Consider the following 27,997-nt stretch of genomic DNA (forward strand, 5'->3'; position numbering starts at 1 on the left):
TATGACACACATCATATTACAAAAAGTTAATGCGCTTGAGTCAGATTTCATGCCTCTGACCTTGAAAAAGGGTGGTTTTCTAAGTATTACTGAATGACTTAATTAATTCAATGTATTAAATATAAAAATAAATTCTGAAGGAGTGCCTCGAATGAGAAAGGCGCCCAGCCTGCACTTGTTTTATACAGAGTTTACAGTAAACAAGGTACAGTATGAAATTTGTCTCATCAGCCTCTTTGGAAATGTGTTTATGTCATGAGAAACATATATTTAACCTTTCAGAACCACAAGAAGCAAAGAATAGTAACAGACATCAGCAGCATCAGGTCTCTCATCATGTCCAGATGACAACACTGATGTTATTTATTTTATTTTCAGTCAAAAAAAGGTTGTGTGAAATCATAACATTTGATTTTTATTATGCTGACAATTACACAATATTTTAATATACTTGTAAGTCTATTTTTCTCTTGTGGGAAAAACTGATCAAGTGAGAAAGGGGGGCCCACCGAGTCAAAGGACCTAAAAATTCTTGCTACGCTCCTGCTATTCTCACCAAATGTAATTAAATCTTCTTTGTAAGCATACCGAAACTTTCTCGAAGATTTCTCTGGCGCCTATACGCACCTATGTGGTTTCTGATTAATCGCTTTGCTAGTAGATTCACGTCTTCTACTGTTTACTCCCAGTCATTTAGATCCAAGCAACCATAACAGTGAAAGCATTGTTTCCCTAAACGTCTCAGAACTGGCTCTTGTTGGTACTTATGAGGCAGTCGGCGACAAAGTCAGCGTTATTCGAAGAGACCGCAGCTGTTGGGTTCGTAGCAGCAGCGAGAGACGGTCTGATATACACCAACAATGGAAGTACTGAAACCATCTTAAATAGATTAATACACAAAGCAGTCGGTTTAACTGACTGGCTCCGCCCTCTTTCACCTGTCCAGTAGAATATGAGACATTTTCTTATATGAGACATTTTCTTTGAATTGATTACATTCATTCACAGAAGATCATGATTCATTGTCATGCTTTCATCGGCATAAGCTTTTATGTCACTATCACTCAGATCAAATTCAACCTTTGCCTTATATTTTTACATGTACGATGGAATAAATTAGTTTGCCTGCCCTTCAGCCCAACCTTCCTAAATTTGCCACGTCGTGAAGGAAAGCAGGAATGTGCTCAATTTTTAGCTCTAGTCACATGACCAACAAAAACGAATGTGAGGCTGTGAACATTTTTGTAGAGCAGTTCAGGCTTTAAAGACATCATCATGTTTCATAACATGTCAACAAAGATCTCTTTATTTAGATTTGGTCCGTTTTAAGGAGAGGCTCCATGACCGTGGCTTCATATCGTACTTACTCTTCGCTGCATTGTGTGCAACTCCTGTCTGTACTTGCATGTCTGATGAAATCTGCGTCCTGTATGACTCAGATCTGCAGGGTGGATTATTGGCTTGGATTAATCATTCATTCAGCCCTACTACTGTTGCGGCAGGTATAGAAATAAACTTTTATCAGTAGTAGTAACAGTAACTAACTATTGTTAGCTTTACCTCTACGATGTGACGAAGCCTGCGGTGCAGGGAGAGGAGTGAAGCATGTTAGAAGTTGATCAATCCGTCATAGATGGAAAAACACAAGCAATGACACAGTTATTAATAGACAACATCTGTGCAACAGTGAAATCGCTTTTAATAGTAGCAGCATCAACTGAGAGGCATCAAGCGGTTCATGAAGTCCCTGCCAGCAGGTGTACTGTTCCTTTTGTAAGCCTTGCCATTACTAATACATTAGGGAATAGGACACTCCACATGCATACACATGACACATCCAGAGGAGCCAGCAGGATGAGTGAGGATTAGGATGACCGCTGCTCACATGAGGGTGTTCGGGTGTAATCTCATTCAGGCGGGGAGTTCTGGCTTTGAAGCCGCGCTCACGCCCTGATCCGGACTGACACCCGTCACCTGGGTCCACTGTCATTTCAAAAACCTTGCCGTGGATCTGTGGAGATCAGAGCAGGGAGTGGGATTCATCAAAGAAGAATGAATTTGAATTTTGAAGTTACAAATACAATGTACACTTGCTATCTTGTCTAACAAATTAGCTATATGGTATGTGTAATGAAAGTCAAGCTAAATAGTCTCTAAATAATCAACTATCTAAACTACTGAATTAGCTATAAGTTATGAATATTGGTTGTAAAAATTCTCAAAAACATAAATAATCCAGTGAAGCTAACTAAGTTTATAAAAAGACATTGTGTAATGTATTAGTAATGGCATGGATTACAAAAACAACATAAATATTAACTCAAGCTAAAGACATCAACACCAAAGCAGGGCTAAAAATATTATCCAGCTTAACACTGTGTGTTTGTACATCACCTTTCACTGCCACCTTCAACAATACAGATACGGCAACATATCTGTGTAAACAGCAAAATCCAAATATGTTCCTCTTTTTATCAAGTCTGGCTGTTAAAAAAGGAACCTAAAATAATTTACATGTAATTATTAGTCAGTAGCTGTCAGCTTGCTTTACTTAGCTGGCCCAGAGGGATTCAGATTTTGTGCACAACTCTGTCTGTCACTATCCTAATCAATAATCTTGAAATGATTTTTGATGTTCAGATGTTGTGGCAATAAGAACGTATTCAGACTTGTTGTGCATGCAGCTGGCAGAGCTGGAACAAAAGTTATCCTTATATGCTGATGATGTGACGCTGTTCTTAAAATTCTCTGGCTTTTCTTTCTTATTACGTTAGTATTTTTGATAGTTCTTCAGCTGTAATCAATTGCAACAAATGAATAGGAAGATTAACGATTAACACTAACAGAGCATATTACCTTCGAGTCTAAAATTTCAGGTTGTCAGCATTTTAATTTGTTGCCATCTTGGAAAACCTGCATGTTTTATAAAGAATTCTGAAGCATAAAGCTAAAATTACGGCTCATTACTGCATGACATTGTACCCAGAATGCCAGTTTGGCTATGACAGCGCTACAGAAGATCCTTCCTGCCCACAGCCATCACCACTCAATTACTGCAACTTTTAATTTCCCTTTGGGATGAAGAAAGTTTTACTGAATTGAACTGAACTCTATTAACATTTCAGCAGAAAGTTTGGAAGGCATCAGCATTGATTCTGGCCCAGTTTGTTCACTGATGATGTCCCAAAACAAAAGGTCACAACTTTTTAAGGTTGATGGCATTTTATTGCCTCTGTTTGCCTCAGGGGTAACGACCTCTGACCTCCTATGTTTGTCTTGTATGCACGCACACACACAAGCCTTTTGACATCATGACATTTATGTTTTCACTGAGCATCATCACAGCAATGATGACCAGAACGAACTGGACAGATGAGTGAGTTTTACAGGCAGAGAGTTATATTACTGGTGATAAAATTACATAAGAATAAATGTTGCATTGTGGATATTCAACAAGTATACTGCTGGAACTCAAAAGCATTTTTCCTCCATTTACAATAGTCCTTTTGCATTAATGGATAGTTCTTCTATATTTTGTAAAGTCGAATTCAAGGCAGGGTGATTTTACTTGAGAGCTCCTCCTTTGGTGGATGCCTGTGGTTTCCCAGTAGCTAGAGCTCTTGGTCAGCTATCTGTTTGTAAATAATAGCACGTCACAGCGTGCGTAAATCTAGTCCAGCCTTTGCTCCGCCCCCCTCTATTGCCGGGGATCAGAGCTGATGCAATAAAGGGTGAGTCCCAGCCACTCCTCCAGCAGTGCTGGCTCTTCTTTGGGAACACATCGCATCGCCGGGGACTCTTGCTTTCTGTCCGTCTTTCTCTATAAACCAAATTTATCCTTCTTACGCGTGTCGGTTCTTGACATTTCAAGTATTTTTTACTTTGATTACTTGAATTGCTTTGGTTGTCTTTTTAAAGATCAGATCGTCTTTTTGCTTAGACTTTTTCATTCATTTCCTATTCATTTACAAATAACGTAAATAATCTTAAGGATCGGCTGATTTTTGTAAAGAAATCGATCGGAGATCTCTTGTTTTGTCCACAAAAGGAAGGATTTTTTTTTTTTAGGTTTCTTTCCCCCGTACGAAGGTAAGAATGCCGGTGTTGAATGAAAGACTGGAAAATTACCAGACGGCGGAAGTGCAGACTTTCAAATTGCAGGAAGCTTAGAAAATCAAACTCTTGTTTTATTATGACTTGTAATCCGTAACTTGACTATGTATTCATTAAACAATATATATATTTATTTTAATTCCCCTGTGATGAAGAATTAAAAATTTGACACTTTAAATATTTAAATCTTGGATTTTGTTTTTCTTAAAAAAAAAAAAAAAAAGCAGATGCGTCATATGTGAACAAATGAAGCCATTGTGGTCAATCTAATTTAATGATGTCGTGTCATATTGATGTCTGAATGTTGCATTTCTAGGCAAAAAAAAAAAACTGACATTAAAATATAGAGCTTAATTTATTTTGAAAAATGTAGAAACATAACTTGGGCGTGAGTCAGAGCGCGAGCCGTTGCGGAAAAGAAATGGCCCGCTATGCCCATAAAAGGAACACACGTGTCTGTGTTTCTGCTGGAGCCGGCTGTGGAAATAATGTTATTAAAAGGATCTGGTTGGCCAGTCTCGGGAGAAATGAATAACAGGAAGAAACAGGAGGGATCATTTTACTAAGTCAAGACAACTGGAGCACGTTTGGCTCAAGATTTGATCCGATTCTGTTGTTTTATGCTCTTAAAGGCTGGTTGTCTTTAAAGCTGTTTTAAAACTTTTTTATGAAGTAATGTAAATAACAAATGATTTTCTGAGGGGCGTTGTAAAGATCAGCCTCTGCGGGTCTTTTTGTCCTTCAGCATCACTTCCTCTTCACTCTAGTCTGGGTGATGCTGTGAAGACTCGAGCTCCGGTATTTTTCCACTGGCTGCCTCGTCACTCAGCCCCTCCCGTCGCTGAAAAGATCTCACTCACGTGGTCTAATATTGATACCGATCTCATCGATGCTGCCTCATCTGTCGGTCGGTGCTACCTAATCGAAAACTGTTACCAACACCCCCCAAAAAAACCTGCTTAAAACGTATTGAAACGAGATTTCAAAATGGAATCTGATATTCCTCCTTTGCATACATTAAAAATAGAACATCTTGATTAAATAAAACAGATGACAATCTCCGACCTTAAAAAAGCACAGGTAGTACATTTTGATGACCTAAAACGCCTCATCAGAATAAGCTTTATGAAATACTTAGCCAGCACATCTTATGCACCTACTTGTAATATCAGACATTGTTAAAAGTAAACCTTGACGCTTCAATAAACAGTCTATGATTTTGTGATATGATTTTGATCTGTTCTGACGATATGCATTCTTAGACAAGGAATACCTGTTTGCCTTATCTATTATTATTAACACACCTTAACAAGAGGCATAGGTGTGGCAGATATGGAATCAAGGAAAATAAACAAATGATAAAACACAATTACTTAAAACCTTTTTGTTATGATTTCTATATTTTCAGCTCTAAAATGCCCAATGACAAGCTGGCCGGTTCTAGAACTGAGATGAAATGTCTGAACGCTCCTCAAGACGACGACAGCTGCAGCTCCAACAGCAACGACTTTGCGTACTCTGACTTTCCCAAGAAGATTCCTCTCAATGGGTGAGGCTCGTCTTTAACATGTCTTCACAAACAAACCAAAAAAAAAGTTTGACATGTCAGCTCATTTAACACATCTCTTTCTTCTATTAAAGGCAATACCCTGATGCAGATGCAGAGAGTCAAAACTTCCTCTCTGATCATAACCCAAACAAGAAGAAATATGAAACTGAATATGTAAGTTCAGGTTTATTTATTCCACAATGTAGTTTTTTTTTTTTCTACTATTTTTTTTTTAAATTCTGTTTTCTCCTCTTCAGCACCAGGGCAGTGCCTCCTTCGGCATGTCCGTCTTCAACCTGGGCAATGCCATCATGGGCAGCGGCATCCTGGGTCTGTCCTTCGCTATGGCCAACACCGGCATCGCCCTGTTTGTGTAAGCACTTTTCCATCACCTAAAACCTGAAACCTCATTTTTAGCTCCAACATTTCTCAACTCCAATTCAGGCAGGTGTCTCTTCAAGGTCTCAGGTCCTGGTATTCCCAAATTGTGCAAGATAGTCCCCCCCCCCACTCTGCCAACAGGTGTGTGACCCTAACAGAGAGGCAACATGCCAGGTTAAACATTTGCAGTTGTTCTGATTTGTGCGGCTTCACCTATGTTTGCTGTAGATTAGAAATGTTGAAGAGAAAAATACATCTTCAAGGAAAAGCAGGTGGTTGGAGGGTTTTGGTAATGGTGACCCCTGTTGGCTGTTCATGTGAACAACTTCCAGACTTCTTGTGACATTCGCACCCTGGGTTTCATCAGACTCTTGATAGTTTTTTAAACAGAACAAAGAAAAGTGTTACAGAGGCTTTGTTTACTCTAGTGCATGATGTATAGATGGTATTCAGTATGAGGAAGAGATCTCTACTAACTTTTTGTCTAAGCAATGAAAAAATAGAAGTGATTCCTGAATAAAGCAGAATGCGGATGTATTCTCTCAGTTAGCCTTGTGGTAGTGTGCATATCATCAGTCGAAAGCTGTAGGCCACTTTCCAGAGAAGCAGCTTACTGATAATCCTGGTGGCCAGGCGTTACGTAAACCAAATAGATGCCATTCACATGCTGGGGATCATGAATGGTCCACTAAGGATCTTGGTCTGACGGCGATCGACTAATCTAGGTCAGGGTCTGTAGGAAGTTGGAGCTTAAAAAAAAACAAAGTAGCTACTTCTTGTGTACATTGTTGGGTGGAAGCTGATTATTGGTTGGAGAAAGTGGCTCCCAACCAGACGTCAACAGAGGCATATTTCCTGGGTTGAAGCTAATTTTGTCAAGAGACATACTAAGGACGTCCAATGAGAGCAAGTGGGCAGACAGTGATCTTACTTTTGCATTGCGAGTCTCAAATGGTTGAGAGATTAATTTCTACCTGGTCTATTAATACATTGGGACAAACTGTACTGGCCCTACAGTATCTGAGTGGCATGAAGATGATCCTGTGCAGGGAAACCTCTCATCCTATCCTACTCTGCTGGTGCAGTCTATCATTTGAAGGGGGTTGTTCCGGATTTCACCCAGATTTCACTCTAGATTTATAGCTTTTACATCAAAGTGATTCTGTGCAGACTCCTAGCTGTCAAAGATAATTCCTTAAAAAGCTGATGGCTCAGGCTGGGAACTCCAAAACAAGCAAAAAAAAACAATGCAAGGTCCGAGCCTTTCAGAAAGTCAATGAACATAGCACATGCTCAGCAGTCACGGAATAACACCTGACCTTCACTTTAGCTATATGTGGGTGTGATTGTTTAGCATCAGGAAAGAACAGTTGTCTTTCAGTTGAGCTTTAAGTCTCAGGTTCAGCATTTTAGCATTGATTGGGGCCTGCTACTCATTGCAGTCACGTTTTATTTCCTTGTAATTACATCTTAGTCACGAGTCTACAGCTGAAGATCTTTTCTCTCGTTTGTGTTTACAGGATTCTCCTGGTTTCCGTTGCCATTTTCTCCTTGTATTCTGTCCACTTGTTGCTAAAGACAGCCAATGAAGCAGGTGAGCAACAGCACTGACTTTCCAGCAACTTTTTATGTTTGATCACATTTAAATGTCAATATTTAAAACTCTTTGCATTTTTTCCCTCTTTTTCCAGGTGCTCTTGTTTACGAGACACTGGGTTACAAGGCCTTTGGGATCCCAGGAAAACTGGCTGCTTCCTGCTCCATCACCATGCAGAACATTGGAGGTGAGGGACTGACCTTTAAGTAGCAAAACGGCTCTTTTTGTGTTATGCAACAGTGGTTGAACTGCTTCCTACACTCACCGTCATGTGGTGCATCTTGGAAAATAATGGATTGTAGAAATGGAGTAGTGACTGAAGTCACTTCTTTTTCCTTAGGAACATCTTTGTTCCTGGATGCATGACTCAGCTTATGTTTGAATAAAACGTATTAACTGGTCTTGTTTCTTTTTATTTTTTTGCAGCTATGTCGAGTTACCTCTTCATCATCAAATATGAACTCCCCATTGTCATTCAGTCCTTTACTGGAGCAAACGATGGGTGAGTTGTCTGTTTTAAATTATTTTCTTTCTGATCACTGCTTGGACCAGCTGACTCTTATGAAATATGACTACTTTCAACCTTAACGAAATAGAAATAACTCTAAGCAACCTTCTGCTGGTAGCTATTCTCTATTAGAGACACATTATTGCTGTTGAGTTTAAGTCAAATACAGAAAATTGCTTTAAATCATTGGTTGTCGAAGCAGTTATGAAAATGTCCCCAAGGTGGGTATTAATTTATGCCTGGTCAGTACAAAATGTACAAAATGAAATGCCTCGCATACGTTTCACAGTTAAAGGAGGACATTGCTCTGTAGCACCCTCTAGAGGTCGGAAATAAAAACAGTTTATGGATAGTACTGTAAGAAAACATGATGGATAATCTTTCCAGGATAATGTGCTTGTTCTTTCCCTACTCTAATCTATATTTGTAATGAATTTTTAATGTTCCAAACTCGTTTTAAAAATGTAAATCAATATGCTTAGGTGAGGCCAACTTAAAAAATCTGTCAAAACAATAATCAGAAAAAGATTAGGTCACATATTTGCAAATGAGCGGAAGGGTTATGTCAGCAAGCACTCAAAGTAAAGTGGAACACCGCCCAAAATGGCTGCCTGTTGTTTATCCGGAGCCAACTCTCAAGAGTAGGTGAAGCAGAATCTTTGTCTGTCCGTGGTGAGCAGCTGTGTCCATGTAGGCGGGACGTCTGGACATCTTGAACGGATGCCAGCACCTTGTTACTCAGAGCGGACCCTTCAAAGAACCTCTTTTAGAAGTCACGACTAGTGCCGCATCGAGATGGTGCGCAGTATGAGCTCACTGCGACCTCGCTCCAACTTTTAAAAATTGATGTGGCTTCAGCTTTTCTGTGCTGCTTTGTTGTGCCTATTTCTGGGAGCGATGCTGTCATCCTGCGCAGACCAGTTCGTCTAAGCTATTTCTGATGTTTATTTGTTGTCACTGCAACAGTGAAGTTGTAAGCTGAAGAATCTGACAAGATGTTTTTTCTGTGTGTTTCAGTGAATGGTACATCAATGGAGATTACCTTGTGATTCTGGTCTCAATTATTGTTATCCTGCCTCTCTCGCTGCTCAGGAACTTGGGTAAGGAGTGTGTGTGTGCATGTGTGTCATAAAATCTTGTTCCTATGTAATAATAAAAGTAGAAGTGGTAGCTTTATAACGGCAATGACATTTTTTCTGTTTCCCTTAGGTTACCTTGGTTACACCAGTGGTCTGTCTTTACTCTGCATGGTGTTTTTTCTGATTGTGGTGAGTACAATCCCACCTTGTTTCCTTCTTCCTCCTTTGACAGTTAGATACAACCCATTGTAATGGTTAGTTTATTTAGGAAATGTAATAACATAGCACCATCCAAAAATATATTTTTTCTACATGTTCCTGCAGGTGATCATAAAGAAGTTCCAGATTCCATGCCCTCTGCCTATTCTTGACGCTGGAAATGAAACCATGCATATGTTCAACAGCACCCCCCACAGCGACAATGTCACTACAGATGATGACACTTGCAAGCCTAAATACTTTGTCTACAACTCACAGGTAAATCAATCTCTCACAGATTAAACAGATTTGAATATTTTCAATAATACTCGAAGAATAACTTCTAACCTTTATATTTTTCCATCTCTCCAGACTGTCTATGCTATACCCATCCTCACTTTTGCCTTTGTGTGCCACCCTACTATCCTACCCATGTATGATGAGCTCAAAGAGTAAGTGCTGCTGCATGAATTTAACTCAAAGTCCTATAATGTTTAAACTACACCAATGTTATATTTCTTTAAAGTTTGGTCTGGTGTCTAAATAAAACTCTCCTTCCCTGAACAGCCGGTCACGCCAAAAGATGCAGAATGTGGCCAACGTGTCCTTCCTGGCCATGTTCATCATGTACCTGCTGGCTGCCCTCTTCGGATACCTCACCTTCAACAGTAAGTTAGGCAAGATTTAAAAACTACATTGTGGTAGCTCTAGATCTACGTAATTTTAAAAAATTTATTTCATAATTAATAGTCAGCTAGATAATAGATTTTTAGGCTAGCTTTGACAACTGCCAAACGGACTACAACTAAAAATTAGCTTACTTGAGCTGTGTATTAATGTTTATTAATATACACTGTCCATTGAGAAATAAATAAAACAATACGTGTTTTCTTTCAAACCTTCTGGTCTTGAGTGAAACTCTCACTTTATGGGTTCACTGGTCATTTACCTTGAATTTGAAATGTTTTAGTAATTTGCAATGTAAAGAGGACTTCAATTAAAAATCCTAATTTGTTGATTCAAGGCTGGTAACACAACAGTGTGAAAACACCACCTGATGCAGCTGGTGCCAGCATGTTCCTGTTTGACTTCAAATACAAAACAAAAAACAGCCAGAAATGTTTTCTGGAACATCGCAGCTGTTACATAAGGCCTTGAAAATCGCTCTTTGACATTATACAAAGCAGTCAAAGCAGGCACCGGTAATTAAAGGAGACATTTTTATGTATTTATTAAGAAAAACACAAATTACATTGATAATATATCACTACATTGGATGTAATTCAAAGTCAGCATATTCTTGCAGCTAGCAGCATAGCTTTGCTATAGCTAACTTAGCCTCTGATCTCACAAACACCTCTTAACAATTAGCAGTTATGTTTGACATTAGATGTCAATTTCTCTTTTTTGTGCAAACCTTGTATCATATCGTATAAAGTTGAAAAAAGGGAACATCGTTTTGGTCCTGTGGCTAAATGTTAGCTTCCACATGCTAACCAGCGCAGAGACTTGGTTGAAAACCTTCTCTTGACCGATTTTGCCTTAATTTTATTAACCTGTAAATATTTTTAACAAATTGTACACAAAACCCCCAAAAGACTAGCATAATTATTAGTAGCTTAATAACCTCAATAATAATAGTCGGGTACTAGCTCAGCTCGGAACATAATATTGGTCATGACTCAGGTTCATCACAGCGGGTACAGCACCTCGCGCACGTCTCTTATGAACTGGCCTAGCAACAGTATTTAATAAATTTCTATCAGAAATACAAAGAAATAAAACAATACGTACCTGTACGGAACATAATATGTACTGGTAAGGACTCAGGTTCACCACAGCAGCCACAGCACCTTATGAAGAATAGCATTTCATGTTAACATCAAGCTAACGGAACATTTTATCAGAGTGTTAAACTCAGTGAATCTGCCTCGCGCACGAGTCTGATGAACTGGCAACGAGACGTCTGTGATCACTATAGTGATAACTGCCAATCACCAGCAGGGGGAGCTGTTTCACCCATTACTCTTGAACCCAAACTAGAAATGGAATTATTTACAATATTAACTCTGTTACACTAGCAACACTGGCTACAAAAGACAGAGCTTACATCATAGTCCAAAGTGTTAGCATGCTATTGTTTGATAATTAGATGTGATTGGTGTTGAAACTGAATTTACGGAAAGCTGAATTTAACTAAAGTGATCTCTGTCATATTTCTATTCAGTCCACGTGGGACCTGAGCTGCTCCACACCTACTCAAAGTTCTACAAGCACGATATTCTCCTGCTGGTTGTTCGTCTGGCTGTGCTGGCCGCCGTCACACTCACGGTTCCTGTGGTGCTCTTCCCTGTAAGTATTGAGGGTCTACTGTTAATTATCCAGTCAGTCATGAAGACTATGAAGTCCATTGAGCTAATCGTTGTCTGGTTCTGAACAGATTCGTACCTCAGTCGGCCACCTGCTCTTCCCAAAAAAGGACTTCAGCTGGATCCGTCACGTTATTATCACAGTGAGCCTGCTAGCAGGAACCAACATTCTGGTCATCTTTGTCCCCAGCATCAGAGATATTTTTGGCTTCATTGGTAAATAACTGCACATGTTAATATGTATCATCAACTTTCTAACAATGTGTTATTGACTTTTTATGATTAACGGCTCAATTTTTCCTCATTCCAGGTGCCTCTGCTGCTGCAATGCTGATCTTCATCCTGCCCTCAGCTTTCTATATCAGACTGGTTAAGAAGGAGTCAATGAAATCCATGCAGAAGATTGGGGTAAGACATTACTAAACATTTCACAATTTCAATCATATTTTGTTTTTTTTAGTAAACTCAATGTAAAATATTGTGTAACTAGCAACTTCAAATTAACTGTGAAATGATTTCTTCCACCAGGCTCTGATGTTCCTGATATTAGGATTTGCTGTCATGTTTGTCTGCATGACTCTTATCATCTACGACTGGATCGTGAACTCTATGAAAGATCAAGGTCACTGAAGCTCCAGCTCTTCTGCTGGTGGAGGGGGAAGCTTTCAGAGTCGGACTGCAACAAACACACAACCAACAAAAACAGTGTGACGAACAAAGCAAACCACAAAAACTCACTTGATGCTCGACTCTGGCTTTCTGAGCAATGGACCGTACCATTCCAAGAGAACGTATCTGAACTCTGTACATTTTGCTGTTCTAGATCACAAAGATGGCGTTTCCCACTTTTTATCATAACTTTTTAAATAGTCTTTTGCTTTTTACTTTTTTTCTGTTTCATTATCATGGTACAGCTGTTAACAAAAAGGCTTCACAACACAGACTGAAAATTTGTAGTTTCAAACACAGCTTCCTCTCAGGTACAGTGTTATTCGTGGGAGAGCGTAGCTGTGAACTCTGACCTCAGCGAGAACATCCTGCTTAACGAAGTACGTGAATCTCCCAAAGACTCAAACGAGACCACGGGATTGAAACTTCACGGTCACTTTAGTTTCCTTTGACTTTTGCCTTCTATTTTTGTTCAACTTTACCAAAAACGTGTCTGTGAAGCATCTTTGTATATTGAAAAGCACTTATAGTTGAGGCCATTTGTCAGTTTTCACCAAAACGGCACCTTGTTCAGTATTTCTAAGGTCCTTTGATTTCGCTCAAAGTGTCAGCTAGCGAATCTGTGAACAGAACCAGACACTGGGAGGTCTGTATTAGATCTTGTTTGACGGGCGTGTGCGGCAGCGACACTACTGCTTCGGGAAGGCCGCCAAGCCTTCCGTTTCCATTCACCATCCCCCGACTCCTGATCGGGGGCCACGGAGGGAAACCTAGAATGTTTTTTTCTTTATGGGAGAATACTTTGAATTTGACCACATACAGTGGTCGTAATAATATACTTGTTACACTTGTTAAACCGCAACAGCTTCAGCCGTACGAAGTCAGGTGCACTCCTAAACATCAAGAAAATACCCAGAATTCTTCAGTGTTCAGTGTCATAGCACAATGCAATGTTTTACAATGAAGAACAATGATAATCCAGCATGGAGCCAATTCCCAACTGAGTCAAGAACCGCTCATCAAAGAGTGCACTGTGTTTCCAACACTAACGCATCGAGAAAAACTGTCATCTATTTATGGAAGGCCGTTAAAGAAATGTAATTTAAACTATTTTAATATATTTATACCATGTTATATGTACATATGTATGTGAATGTATATACAGTATATATCTGTTTTTAAAGATTTTTGTTTGAACAATTTCATGGAGCTCAAAATCCAAATGAGGTCATATTGTGAAGAGTTTGCTCAGAACATCAGAGCGTTATCTGTTAATTTCTTAAGAAACACTGAATATTCGTCCTGGATGGATTCAGTGGTGAAAGGTCATGGCTGGAGCCACTTTGACATTTTTTTAAGCCCCTGAAGACAGACACAAATCAGCAAACCGTTCTCTTTGGTCAAACACAGAAAGGATGCTGCCTGTCAGTGCTACACTCTTGTTTCAATGAAACAATATGTACATGATGTAAATAATGTCCCAATAAAATGAACTATGACCTGAAACCTTCACTCTCTGTCTTCTATGTTGTCCGCTTTATAAAGTTGGAGACAAATACCCTGGTATTGGTCTAGATTTGATGTTCGCATCTTAACGTGACATTTGCTCTATTCTGGTCTTTTATCTCTTAAACAGAGCTGAAAACTGTATAAACTGATTGGATTCATCAAGTCTGTATGAATAAATATAACTGAGCATTATCAGCACAACAATAGGAAGTAGGACTGTGTAACCTAATATATTTGAAGGTAATATGTTAAGTGGAGATTAGCTACTATGATTCTCTTCTAAAGGTTTGTCTCAAAGAAGAAGACGGCCTCTTAATCTGATCCGCCAATAAATCCTTTGAGAATAAACTTCATAAATTTTGCTGCTGTTCAGCTGTTCAATACCAGGACCAAACAAATTGTTTTCCTACAGTGGAAGTATATTTACCAAATGGGCCCAAGTACCAGACCCTGTGGTACTCCATAAACAGCTGTAGTGTTAGTGGAAGATTTATCATTGCCTTCATTATCATTAACATCAACAGAATTGCCCATAATCCAGATTGTCTGGGTTAGAAGCAGATGGATGACTGTGGAGAGAGTTCTTGTCTTGCAAGCCAAAGGTTGTGGGTTCAATTCCACTTTCCTCATGCCACGTGTCAACGTGCCCCAAAATGCCTTGATTTACATCTGTTCACTAAGGATGGATTAATCCTTTCTAAAACTGTAGTGACAACTAATGTAATAGTTTGGCTGGCATGGGGTCTAAGGTTGAAAAAGGTTTAGATAAAAGCTAATATTTTCAGATCACCAAAAGTCTAAATATAGATCTTCATTTACCCCAAAAGGAAGCTGCACTTGATATGACAGAGTTACCGTGTTGGAAGTATGCCATGAACGTTATTTATTATCATTTTTTGTTTGTTTTCAGAAAATTACCCATGAAGTCATCACCTTGATTTTCTTGATATTAAGAACAAAATTTGTTTGTTGTAATCTGAATTTATTTCCTCTTACCTTTATTGTTCTTGGTAATATATACTGTATACATATAAATATATATATAAAGTATCAAGTATTTAGCTTGGTATACAGCTCAGGAGGAGTTTAATCAGTGAAAGCCTTCTTATGGGAAACGGAGAAGAGTTTACTTTCCTAAGGTGGATCGCCAGCTCGATTCCTGGTCTGCCTGCCCTTATTGTTTATGCCCTTAGGCAAGATACGTCAACCGCCTCGCCTGCTGGCTTTGCGGTAAATTGCAACCTCGCTTCTGTAGCTACAATTCAGTAACTTGCCTTCATCATCTTGCGCATTGAGAGTTCTGAGATATAAAGGTCATTATAAATAAAATTGATTATTATTAAGACAGTAGCATTGTTACACAGTAAACTATTCTCTTCCCAATGACGACCTCTAGTGGTCAGTGGTTGACTTTCTCTCTGGAAAGTGATGGGTATTTTTTTATTCCTAGAACTTAAAGTTAAATGATCTAAGTCTGTACTTTGCTCTTTTGGAGGCATTACGTTTTAAATGTATGACAGGACTCAAAGCATGTTCAGTTGCAATGACTGCTAGGCTCCCTCAGATAAACACAGCACAGCAAGAAGATAATGGATCGGTCTCACCTGAATAAAATAAAATAAAATAAAATGTGTCCTGACCTGCACAAAAGCAAAAAAAAGAAACTCCAATGACATCAAACAATGATTTGAAGTCTTTGAAGAGGAAAAGAGGGAAATTGCACTTGGTCCTGATAACATACTTGTGAAGGTATGATGGTAGAGTTTTATGGAGATAAAGTGTTCTTGGACATATGGATGCCAAGAGATGAACTGTGGTGTAACATGAGGAGGTCTGTAGAGGAAAAAATGGAGCTGCATCAAGGATCTACCCTAATCCGCTTCTTGTTTGTTCTTGTGATTAACAGCCTTAAAGATGAGGTTATGTAGGAGTGTCCATGGACTGTGATGTTTGAAGATGATATTGTGACCTACAGTGAAACCAGGGTATAGGCAAAGGAAAGGCTAGAGATGTGAAGGTATATACTGGACAAGAGAGGCACCACAAGACAGAATACATGTGTCTAAAAAAAGGTGAATAGGTGATGTTACAGGGAGAGTAGAAGCAGAGAATGTAGAGGGCTCAAAGTTCTCAGGGTCACGAATGAAAGGAAAGGTGTGCAAGGCAGTAGTTAGATCAGTGATGTGTGGTTTACAGACAGTATTGATGAGAAAAAGGCAATTGCAATATTGGAGATTTCGGAGCTCAAAATGTTGGGGATGGATAGAATCATGGAATGAGAGCTTCACGGGGACAGCTGATGTTAGATGTTCAGAGATAAAGTGAGAGAGGTCAGACTGAGATGGTCTGAACATGTTTAGAGGAGAGAAGATGATTATTTATTTAGAAGGATGCTGAGGCTGGAGCCACAGATTTGTATTTTTCTTCCAAATAACTATCAATCGATCAATCAAATTTTATTTGTATAGCACATTTCAGCAGCAAGGCATTTCAAAGTGCTTTACATCATAACAAGCACAAAAACAGTCATTCAACATTGAATCAACAATCAAAACATTACATTAAGTCAAATGCCATCATTAAATTTGTAATTGATTATGTTTCAAATACAACTCTAAACAGGTGGGGTTTTAGTCAAGCTTTAAAGGAAGTCAGTGTTTCAGCTGTTTTACAGTTTTCTGGAAGTTTGTTCCAGATCTGTGGTGCATAGAAGCTGAATGCTGCTTCTCCTCGTTTGGTTCTGGTTCTGGGAATGCAGAGCAGAACCAGAACCAGAAGACCTGAGAGGTCTGGTACAACAACAGCAGATCTATAATGTATTGTGGTGCTGAGCCGTTCAGTGATTTATAAACTAACAACAGTATTTTAAAGTCTATTCTTTGAGCTACAGGGAGCCAGTGGAGGGACTTTAAAACTGGTGTTATGTGATCTATCTTCCTGGTTTTAGTGAGAACGCCAGCAGCAGCATTCTGGATCAGCTGCAGCTGTTTGATTGATTTGTTGGACAGACCTGTGAAGACGCTGTTGCAGTAATCAATACGACTGAAGATGAACGCATGGATGAGTTTCTCTAGATATAAATTCTCTAATCCCGGAAATGTTCTTGTCAGGTGATAGAAGGCCGACTTTGTGACTCTGGAGGTTCAGGTCAGAGTCCATCACTACTCCCAGGTTTCGGGCCTGATCGCTGGTTTTCAGTTGTAATAACTGAAGCTGTACATTGACTCTAGATCTATAGCTCTAGATCGTTCCCCTTTAGGTCCAAAGATAATAACTTCAGTTTTGTTTCTGTTCAGCTGGAGAACGTTTTAGCACATCCACATATTTATCTGTTCTAAGCATCTGTTCAGTGATTGGATGGGCTCTGAGTCACCTGGTGACATCGTAATGTAGAGCTGCGTGTCATCTACATAGTTATGGTAGCTAATATTATTTCCTTTTAGAACCTGAGCTATTGGGAGCATATAAATATTGAACAAGAGGGGTCCTAGGATTGAACCTTGAACCTTGTTCTACATGTGACCTCTGACCTCTTTGATGAAAAGTTTCCAATTGAAACAAAGAAATCCCTGTTCTTTAATTAAGATTCAAACCAGTTGAGCACTGGACCGGAGAGTCCGACCCAACTCTCCAGTCAATTCAATAATATGTCATGACAAATATACATTTATACTTCAAATATATCAACACCAACTGTAGACTTCAAAACACATCCACTTTTAGAACAAATATCTACCAAATCTACCAAATCTTAACACCTGCTGTCCATCTAAAAAAAGTTGTCTATTTGTTTTGTTTTCAGTGTCCTGTGTATATAGTCTGGGGAAGTGAATGAAGTTTTCTAAAATCAGCTTCAAAACATTTGTCCACTTACTGACTGCGGATTTTGAGTATTCTCTTAGGCTTGCATATGGTTCTGGTGACATATTTGGAAACCAAATATGTCACCATTATGTCAGCTACAGTATATTTGTTTTGCACCAGATTTAAAATAATTTTGCTTGACCTGAAAAATGAAGAAGTTTACATTTCTTACAATGAGTGTAAGAAATGTAAACTTGTTGCTGTTTTTTTGTTATTAGGTTGTTTTTTCCCCCTTTGTTTTTTATCCAATAGCACATCGTTGTGTGCCAGTCTCCGCCTCTCACTCTTCTTGTGACTCTGTCCTACAAGTATCAGAGCTGATGCAACAAAAGGTAAGTCCTAACACCTGCTCCAGGAGTAAAGTCTCCTCCCTTTTAAATAGTTTCACTTTGTTCACATCTCTAAAGGTGAGTAGTCTACATTTACTCTGCTAGTTTAGTAACTTTTTGATAAATATATACTTCTTAGAGCAGTTTTACTGTACCATACCTTTAATTTTTACTTACGCATTAAGTAAAAATTATTAGATATAATAATAATAAGTAAATATTATTGTTAATAGTATGAGGCTCTTATATGAATATACAGTTTTTTTGCCATTCTACCCAGTGGATTAGCTTTTACAAGTTTATTGTAAATCTGTTTTTGGCAATTCTGAGATGCAGTAAAAAAAAAAAAAAAAGCCAATAAAATGTGATAAGTCATATCAAAAATTATATGACTTCATGCAACTGATATTAGTTTTTATTGTGATAATGAATAAATTGAGAACTTTTTACAGTTTCACATAATCCATTTCTAATCTGCATCAAACATTTTGTTGGTTGAGCATCATCGTCATGTTACTGAAGGGCAGCTACTATGTCAGTGAGAAGTTCTGTTGGTAATTAAAGTTCATGCCGAACATCTGAAAGTGTTCATTTTTAGAAAACAACCTGAACTCTGGTCACTTTCTGGAGTAAGAACAAGCTATGAGGCTCAAATCATAATGACTTTCATCCACTGTTACTGAAGTGAACAGTGTCATGATTACTACTAGGCTGTTTCTCTGCGTTTTCGGATCTTATATAAGCAAAACTATGACACCTGTTTCAACAAATAAATCAGTTTATTGCTGCAATATCAAACTGAATATGTTTATAGTTCTGTATAGTTTGAAAGTAAAAAAGGTGTTTGGATCAGTTCTAAAGGTTTGACTTTCAGTTGTTCTTTTCTGACTCGCTTGAAACAGGTTTTTAAAACAGGTCAGACAAGTCAGTGGTCCGTATCAAAGTATGAACAACAGAAAAAAATGTTTGACTGTCCTCTAGTCAGACGTCACAATAGATTTTTTTGTTGTCCCTCATGTTGACTGACAGCATAAAAAAAAAACTTCCCAAGGTGGAAATAGTTATTCTTCTGTACGGATTTGTCAGCTAATAAGTTGACATAATGGATGATTGGAGGTCATATATTGAAAGTTTAATCTGAAAAAGACTATCTCAACCATTCTGAGTTTATACATACACATTTGGCAGAGTGAACAGACAAGTGGACATAATCAAACTGAAAGTATAAAAATATTGATCCACTTCCTTCTTTTTTTGCTTTTTATCTGTAAAATATCCATCAACTAGAAGCCTGGTACTAAAATTGTGATATCCAGACACTGATTGAGACAATAATAGCAGCATTTAAACACTAACTCTCTTTTCTACCAAGCAAGGAGAAACATGGCACAGAATATGTAAGCGGCAACATCATAAACTTCAGTTACCTTTAGGTTTTCGTTTCTCACGTCTCATTCTGTATGTTTTACTCAGCAACAGAATGTTTCGTCAAGTGGGAAGGAGTTTTCTAGCAAAGCTCCTTGGAGGGCCATCTTATTGTTACAGATCAGCATCGCACTGTTTGTGTACAAACAAATTTTCCATCCATCCATCCATCCATTTTCTTACACCCTTGTCCCTAGTGGGGTCGCGAGGTGTTGGTGCCTATCTCCAGCTAACGTTCCGGGCGAGAGGCAGGGTCACCCTAGAGTCTAGACCGGTCGCCAGTCTGTCGCAACGAACATTTTTTATCATTTTTAAATATTTCAGATTGTTAAGTCTCACTGTCCAGTGAAAAACAGTCTGATGTTAAAACTGAGATGAAATTTTCAGACTACTCAAAAAGACCACAAAAGTCCCAACTAGGATGACAGTAAAGAGCAGTCGCCTTATTTTAAGTGTGAGAAACTGCTGGAAGTGTGAGGGTCGTTTGAACCTGTGCTGACAAAACTAAACTGTACATCCTGTCAACAAAATAAACATAAAATTGTCTTTTCTATGAAAACCAAGACTCTGATTTAGTTGCAGAGAGTCCAAACTCCCTCCATAACTAAAACTCAATCTCAGGGAAAGAAACTGAACAGGTTAGTTCCTGTTTTTATTCCACCTGTAATCATTTTTCTTTCTGGTATCCTTGACAGTTTCTTCACAATACCAGGGTGATTCTTCTAGCGGTAACAAAAACCTGGACAGTAGGTTTTTCTTGATTCCATTGCCAAGGGTCAGTCCTTTTCAATGGAATGGGTTCTACAACTGAGATGAAATGTCTGAACGCTCCTCAAGACGACGACAGCTGCAGCTCCAACAGCAACGACTTTGCGTACTCTGACTTTATCGAGAGGAATCCTCTCAATGGGTGAGACTCGTCTTTAACACGTCTTCACAAACAAACCAAAGAAAAAGTTTGACATGTCAGCTCATTTAACACATCTCTTTCTTCTATTAAAGGCAATACCCAGATGCTGATTCAGAGAATCAAAACTTCCTCTCTGATCATAACCCAAGCAAGAAGAAATATGAAACTGAACATGTAAGTTCAGGTTTATTTATTCCACAATGTAGTTTTTTTTCCTGCTATTTTTTTTTAAATTCTGTTTTCTCCTCTCCAGCACCACAGCAGGGCCTCATTCAGCATGTTTGTCTTGAACCTGTGTAATGCCATCATGGGCAGCGGCATCCTGGGTCTGTCCTTCGCTATGGCCAACACCGGCATCGCCCTGTTTGTGTAAGAACTCGTCTTTTCATCCTAATTTGGCTGAGCGGCATTCAGACAAATGTTGTTTTCAGGTCTCAGGCTATGATATTCCTAAGATCAGCAAGAAACTTTCAACTATTCTGTTCATATTGACTTGCAAACAAAGAAGAAAAAACTCACATCTGAATTAATGTGATGCTACTGGAAACCTGAACCTCTTTGTCTAAGATTCTGTGAAAGACCATCTGGGAAAAATATCTATAATAAAATGTGTGTGTGTGTGTGTTCCAAGAACACATGCACCTCCAGCATAAGTTCATTTTTTGCTAGAAGTTATTGGAGGTTGCTTTGCAAATACGCCCCCTGGTGGCTGTTCAATTTATCATGTTTTTGGGAAAATGTTTTGTTAGTGACTAAAAAGGTTTCTGTCAGCAGAAGCCTGGATTTTTAAAAAAATATCAGAATTCCTATTAGTTATTGCTGTGCCTATTGCACAGCTTGTATCACCAAGCATATAGTTTTTATTTATTTATTGCCGATAAACACAAGTCATCTACAACTGAAGATCTTTTCTCTCTTTTGTGTTTACAGGATTCTCCTGGTTTCTGTTGCCATTTTCTCCTTGTATTCTGTCCACTTGTTGCTAAAGACAGCAAATGAAGCAGGTGAGCACCAGCTCTGACTTTCTAGCAATGTTTTATGTTTGTATCACATTTAAATGTCAAGATTTAAAACTCTTTGCGATTTATTCCTCTTTTTCCAGGTGCTCTTGTTTACGAGTCATTGGGTCACAAGGCCTTTGGGATCCCAGGCAAACTGGCTGCTTCCTGCTCCATCACCATGCAGAACATTGGAGGTGAGGGACTGACCTTTAAGTGTAACAGCTTCATTGTAACTAATGTTATGATGCTTATATTCATCTACCATATTTTATAAACTGAAACATTTCTTTTCTATGTCCAAATTGGCAGTACAGGCAGAATTTCTGTCCTGTGACTTTTTTGTATCTCTAAAAATATCAGAAATGACTCTTTTTTTCTCTAAATGTATAAATTTATGCTAGGGCTGTTGCTAACTTCTGTGTTTATTTTCTTTTGTTTTCTTTCTTCCTTTTTATCTTTTATGCAGTCATGTCAAGCTACCTCTACATTATTAAATACGAACTCTCTGTTGTTATTCAGTCCTTTACTGGAGCAAGTGATGGGTAAGTAGTTAAATATTTGGTTATTATAACAACTTAATAAAGAAATAGCAGAATTGGTTCTTATTAATTGCATGTTCATTTCACTATTTGCCACTTAATACTTTTATAAGTTTTGTTATTTTAGATCTGAAATTTCTAGTACAAAATCAAATTATGTGACATTCTATAATTGTGCTGCTCAACGTGGCAGCATGTTGGAATTGCTCTATTAATTATATTCAGATTTTATGTTCTTAAAAATTTTAATTCCATTATTTCTGGCAGAAAATTCATTATTTATAACCAAATTTGAACCCAACTAAAGCACAATAGTTGAAAATGAAGTGTTGTTGGATGCAGAGCAGGAGCAAAGAGGAGAGAGAAGAACATTCAAACTCCTCCATCAATGATAATGAGCAAGACGAGTCCAATTTCATCCAGTTGTCTGAGACGTTGAATGAACTGGACTCAGCCAGAGTATTGGGAATGCAGTACTATGTAAGCATTCGACTGTAATGTTTATCTCCCAGGCTTTCTGACTCTATGAGCCGACACAGCTTTATAAAGGAAATGGATTAACTGAAACATTGACGATAAAAGATGGTGTCATTCAGGAGTTTTACTGTGATGTGTCATCTCAGCAGCCTAGATATTTATATGTGGTAAACACTTACATGACCAAGCAAGTGGTATCTGCTTGGTCATGTGACAGTTAAAGTGACTACGGGGCTACATTGGTCGTCTGCTTCAATTATAATATTGGTAAATTCTGAAATAACAGCAATATATCAGATATCAACATCATCTCAAGTTTTCATATTGGTGGGCCCTAATAATTAATCTTCTGTAGCTTAGAAATACCTGGAGAAAAAAAATACACAAAGATTTGAAATTATATTTAATGTAATAACAAAAAAGCAACAATCTCATAAGAAAATAAAATTTAAAAAATTTAAAAACAGTGTATCTTGGAGAAAATGTCAAATGACTAATGAATAAGGATGGCTTTCTTATTCCATACAGAGCGCCAGTCAATTTAGGTAGGTTAGGCTTCCTTTTCTATCATGAGGTTAGGTTGAGCACACTGTTGAGTTTTACGACCTTTTGTGAAAAATTGGTGAGCAGGTCTGAATCTAGAGAGTGACTCGACCTCCTCTGAAGCTGAAAAGTCAAGACAAGTGCAAAAATTCTCATTTTGAGTGTTCAAACTAATTAATTACATTTTCTCAACAGATTGTGTAACATATATTGTTCTATCAATTTAAAGATGTATTTGTGTGTTTCAGTGAATGGTACATCAATGGAGATTACCTTGTGATTCTGGTCTCAATTATTGTTATCCTGCCTCTCTCGCTGCTCAGGAACTTGGGTAAGGAGTGTGTGTGTGCATGTGTGTCATAAAAATGTCGTTCCTAAGTAATAGTAAAAGTAGAAGTGGTAGCTTTAAAATGGCAGTGACATTTTTTCTGTCTCCCTTAGGTTACCTTAGTTACACCAGTGGTCTGTCTCTACTCTGCATGGTGTTTTTTCTGATTGTGGTGAGTACAATCCCACCTTGTTTCCTTCTTCCTCCTTTGACAGTTAGATACAACCCATTGTAATGTTTAGTTTATTTAGGCACTGTAATAATATAGCACCATCCAAAAATATATTTTTTCTACATGTTCCTGCAGGTGATCATAAAGAAGTTCCAGATTCCATGCCCTCTGCCTATTCTTGACGCTGGAAATGAAACCATGCACATGTTCAACAGCACCCCCCACAGCGACAATGTCACTACAGATGATGACACTTGCAAGCCTAAATACTTTGTCTACAACTCACAGGTAAATCAATCTCTCACAGATTAAACAGATTTGAATATTTTCAATAATACTCGAAGAATAACTTCTAACCTTTATATTTTTCCATCTCTCCAGACTGTCTATGCTATACCCATCCTCACTTTTGCCTTTGTGTGCCACCCTACTATCCTACCCATGTATGATGAGCTCAAAGAGTAAGTGCTGCTGCATGAATTTAACTCAAAGTCCTATAATGTTTAAACTACACCAATGTTATATTTCTTTAAAGTTTGGTCTGGTGTCTAAATAAAACTCTCCTTCCCTGAACAGCCGGTCACGCCGAAAGATGCAGAATGTGGCCAACGTGTCCTTCCTGGCCATGTTCATCATGTACCTGCTGGCTGCCCTCTTCGGATACCTCACCTTCAACAGTAAGTTAGGCAAGATTTAAAAACTACATTGTGGTAGCTCTAGATCTACGTAATTTTAAAAAATTTATTTCATAATTAATAGTCAGCTAGATAATAGATTTTTAGGCTAGCTTTGACAACTGCCAAACGGACTACAACTAAAAATTAGCTTACTTGAGCTGTGTATTAATGTTTATTAATATACACTGTCCATTGAGAAATAAATAAAACAATACATGTTTTCTTTCAAACATTCTGGTCTTGAGTGAAACTCTCACTTTATGGGTTCACTGGTCATTTACCTTGAATTTGAAATGTTTTAGTAATTTGCAGGGTAAGGAGGACTTCAATTAAAAATCTTAATATGTTGATTCAGCTGGTGCCAGCATGTTCCTGTTTGACTTCACAAATACAGTGGGTCAGTACAAAAAAAAAAAACAGCCAGAAATGTTTCCTGGAACATCGCAGCAGTTACATAAGGACTTTAAAATCGCTATTTAACATTATACACAATAGTCAAAGCAGGCACCGGTAATGAAAGGAGACATTTTGATGTATTTCTTAAGAAAAAAACATATTACATTGATAATATATCACTACATTGGATGTAATTCAAAGTCAGCATATTTTTGCAGCTAGTAGCATAGCTTTACTATAGCTAACTTAGCCTCTGATCTCACAAGGCATTCTTAACAATTAGCAGTTATGTTTGACATTAGTTGTAAATGTGTCTTTATCTATAAACCTACTAATTTTCTGTGTTTGATCTTGAGGATTAATGTATGGGTGTTGTGATGGAAAAACAAGCATTCATGTTTTATTAGCTGGTTAGTAAAACAACAAATGGTTGAAGTTTTAGAATTTAGAAATATCAAAACAACATTCAATCTTGTTTTTTTGAAAATTCTGTTGCTACTATTTGGAAAGTTGAATAAAGGGAACATCTTTTTGGTCCTGTGGCTAAATGTTAGCTTCCACATGCTAACCAGCACAGCGTCTTAGCTGAAAAGCTTCTCTTGAGCAATTTTGCTCGACATCATGACCGGTTTTGCCTTGATTTTAATAACCTGTAAATATTTTTAACAAATTGTACACAAAACCCCCAAAAGACTAGCATAATTATTAGCAGCTTAATAACCTCAATAATAATAGTCGGGTACTAGCTCAGCTCGGAACATAATATTGGTCATGACTCAGGTTCATCACAGCGGGTACAGCACCTCGCGCACGTCTCTTATGAACTGGCCTAGCAACAGTATTTAATAAATTTCTATCAGAAATACAAAGAAATAAAACAATACGTACCTGTACGGAACATAATATGTACTGGTAAGGACTCAGGTTCACCACAGCAGCCACAGCACCTTATGAAGAATAGCATTTCATGTTAACATCAAGCTAACGGAACATTTTATCAGAGTGTTAAACTCAGTGAATCTGCCTCGCGCACGAGTCTGATGAACTGGCAACGAGACGTCTGTGATCACTATAGTGATAACTGCCAATCACCAGCAGGGGGAGCTGTTTCACCCATTACTCTTGAACCCAAACTAGAAATGGAATTATTTACAATATTAACTCTGTTACACTAGCAACACTGGCTACAAAAGACAGAGCTTACATCATAGTCCAAAGTGTTAGCATGCTATTGTTTGATAATTAGATATGATTGATGTTGAAACTGAATTTGCGGAAAGCTGTATTTATCTAAAGTGATCTCTGTCATATTTCTATTCAGTCCACGTGGGACCTGAGCTGCTCCACACCTACTCAAAGTTCTACAAACACGATATTCTCCTGCTGGTTGTTCGTCTGGCTGTGCTGGCCGCTGTCACACTCACGGTTCCTGTGGTGCTCTTCCCTGTAAGTATTGAGGGTCTACTGTTAATTATCCAGTCAGTCACTAAGACTATGAAGTCCATTGAGCTAATCTTTGTCTGGTTCTGAACAGATTCGTACCTCAGTCGGCCACCTGCTGTTCCCAGGAAAGGACTTCAGCTGGATCCGTCACGTTATTATCACCCTGAGCCTGCTAGCAGGAACCAACATTCTGGTCATCTTTGTCCCCAGCATCAGAGATATTTTTGGCTTCATTGGTAAATAACTGCACATGTTAATATGAATCATCAATCAATCAATCAAATTTTATTTGTATAGCACATTTCAGCAGCAAGGCATTTCAAAGTGCTTTACATCATATGAAACACAGAAACACAATGCAACATAGAACCAACAATCAAAACACAACATTAAGTCAGGTTCCATCAATAAATTTGTAATTGATTACGTTTCAAATACAATTCCAAACAGGTGGGTTTTCATCAACTTTCTAACAATGTATTATCGACCTTTTATGATTAACGGCTCAATTTTTCCTCATTCCAGGTGCCTCTGCTGCTGCAATGCTGATCTTCATCCTGCCCTCAGCTTTCTATCTCAGACTGGTTAAGAAGGAGTCAATGAAATCCATGCAGAAGATTGGGGTAAGACATTACTAAACATTTCACAATTTCAATCATATTTTGTTTTTTTTAGTAAACTCAATGTAAAATATTGTGTAACTAGCAACTTCAAATTAACTGTGAAATGATTTCTTCCACCAGGCTCTGATGTTCCTGATATTAGGATTTGCTGTCATGTTTGTCTGCATGACTCTTATCATCTACGACTGGATCGTGAACTCTATGAAAGATCAAGGTCACTGAAGCTCCAGCTCTTCTGCTGGTGGAGGGGGAAGCTTTCAGAGTCGGACTGCAACAAACACACAACCAACAAAAACAGTGTGACGAACAAAGCAAACCACAAAAACTCACTTGATGCTCGACTCTGGCTTTCTGAGCAATGGACCGTACCATTCCAAGAGAATGTATCTGAAGTCTGAACATTTTGCTGTTCTAGGCCACAAGGATGGCGTTTCCCACTTTTTATCGTAACTTTTTAAATAATATTTCGCTTTTTACTTTTTTTCTGTTTCATTATTGTGGTACAGCTGTAAACAAAAAGGCTTCACAACACAGACTGAAAATTTGTAGTTTCAAACACAGCTTCCTCTCAGGTACAGTGTTATTCGTGGGAGAGTGTAGCTGTGAACTCTGACCTCAGCGAGAACATCCTGCTTAACGAAGTACGTGAATCTCCCAAAGACTCAAACGAGACCACGGGATTGAAACTTCACGGTCACTTTAGTTTCCTTTGACTTTTGCCTTCTATTTTTGTTCAACTTTACCAAAAACGTGTCTGTGAAGCATCTTTGTATATTGAAAAGCACTTATAGTTGAGGCCATTTGTCAGTTTTCACCAAAACGGCACCTTGTTCAGTATTTCTAAGGTCCTTTGATTTCGCTCAAAGTGTCAGCTAGCGAATCTGTGAACAGAACCAGACACTGGGAGGTCTGTATTAGATCTTGTTTGACGGGCGTGTGCGGCAGCGACACTACTGCTTCGGGAAGGCCGCCAAGGCTTTCGTTTCCATTCACCATCCCCCGACTCCTGATCGGGGGCCACAGAGGGAAACCTAGAATGTTTTTTTCTTTATGGGAGAATGCTTTGAATTTGACCACATACAGTGGTCGTAATAATATACTTGTTACACTTGTTAAACCGCAACAGCTTCAGCCGTACGAAGTCAGGTGCACTCCTAAACATCAAGAAAATACCCAGAATTCTTCAGTGTTCAGTGTCATAGCACAATGCAATGTTTTACAATGAAGAACAATGATAATCCAGCATGGAGCCAATTCCCAACTGAGTCAAGAACCGCTCATCAAAGAGTGCACTGTGT

General features: G+C 38.4%; 1 protein-coding gene across 2 annotated transcripts; it reads left to right on the top strand.

Annotated features, from left to right (window-relative positions):
- Nucleotides 1–3,744: 3,744 nt before the first annotated feature.
- On the top strand, nucleotides 3,745–27,961 carry LOC114160744 (sodium-coupled neutral amino acid transporter 2-like). Of its 2 annotated transcripts, XM_028043496.1 has the most exons (17): nucleotides 3,745–4,089; nucleotides 5,522–5,564; nucleotides 20,403–20,500; nucleotides 20,593–20,674; nucleotides 20,754–20,869; nucleotides 21,431–21,504; nucleotides 21,603–21,695; nucleotides 21,968–22,043; nucleotides 23,309–23,391; nucleotides 23,502–23,560; nucleotides 23,696–23,848; nucleotides 23,942–24,021; nucleotides 24,137–24,237; nucleotides 25,955–26,079; nucleotides 26,168–26,312; nucleotides 26,602–26,699; nucleotides 26,820–27,961. In XM_028043496.1, the coding sequence occupies exons 2-17, from the start codon at nucleotides 5,529–5,531 to the stop codon at nucleotides 26,919–26,921; spliced, it is 1,521 nt and encodes a 506-aa protein (XP_027899297.1). In that variant the 5' UTR covers nucleotides 3,745–4,089; nucleotides 5,522–5,528; the 3' UTR covers nucleotides 26,922–27,961. The 2 variants fall into 2 exon arrangements, with proteins under 2 accessions (XP_027899297.1, XP_027899296.1); XM_028043495.1 differs by lacking the exons at nucleotides 20,403–20,500; nucleotides 20,593–20,674; nucleotides 20,754–20,869; ... (10 more) ...; nucleotides 26,602–26,699; nucleotides 26,820–27,961 and adding exons at nucleotides 5,755–5,836; nucleotides 5,920–6,035; nucleotides 7,564–7,637; ... (9 more) ...; nucleotides 12,105–12,202; nucleotides 12,323–13,969 and having other exon boundaries at nucleotides 3,747–4,089; nucleotides 5,522–5,662.
- The last annotated feature ends 36 nt before the right edge of the window (nucleotides 27,962–27,997 follow it).

Source organism: Xiphophorus couchianus, chromosome 17 (assembly GCF_001444195.1).
Source record: "Xiphophorus couchianus chromosome 17, X_couchianus-1.0, whole genome shotgun sequence".
NCBI classification, from domain to species: Eukaryota; Metazoa; Chordata; class Actinopteri; order Cyprinodontiformes; family Poeciliidae; genus Xiphophorus; species Xiphophorus couchianus.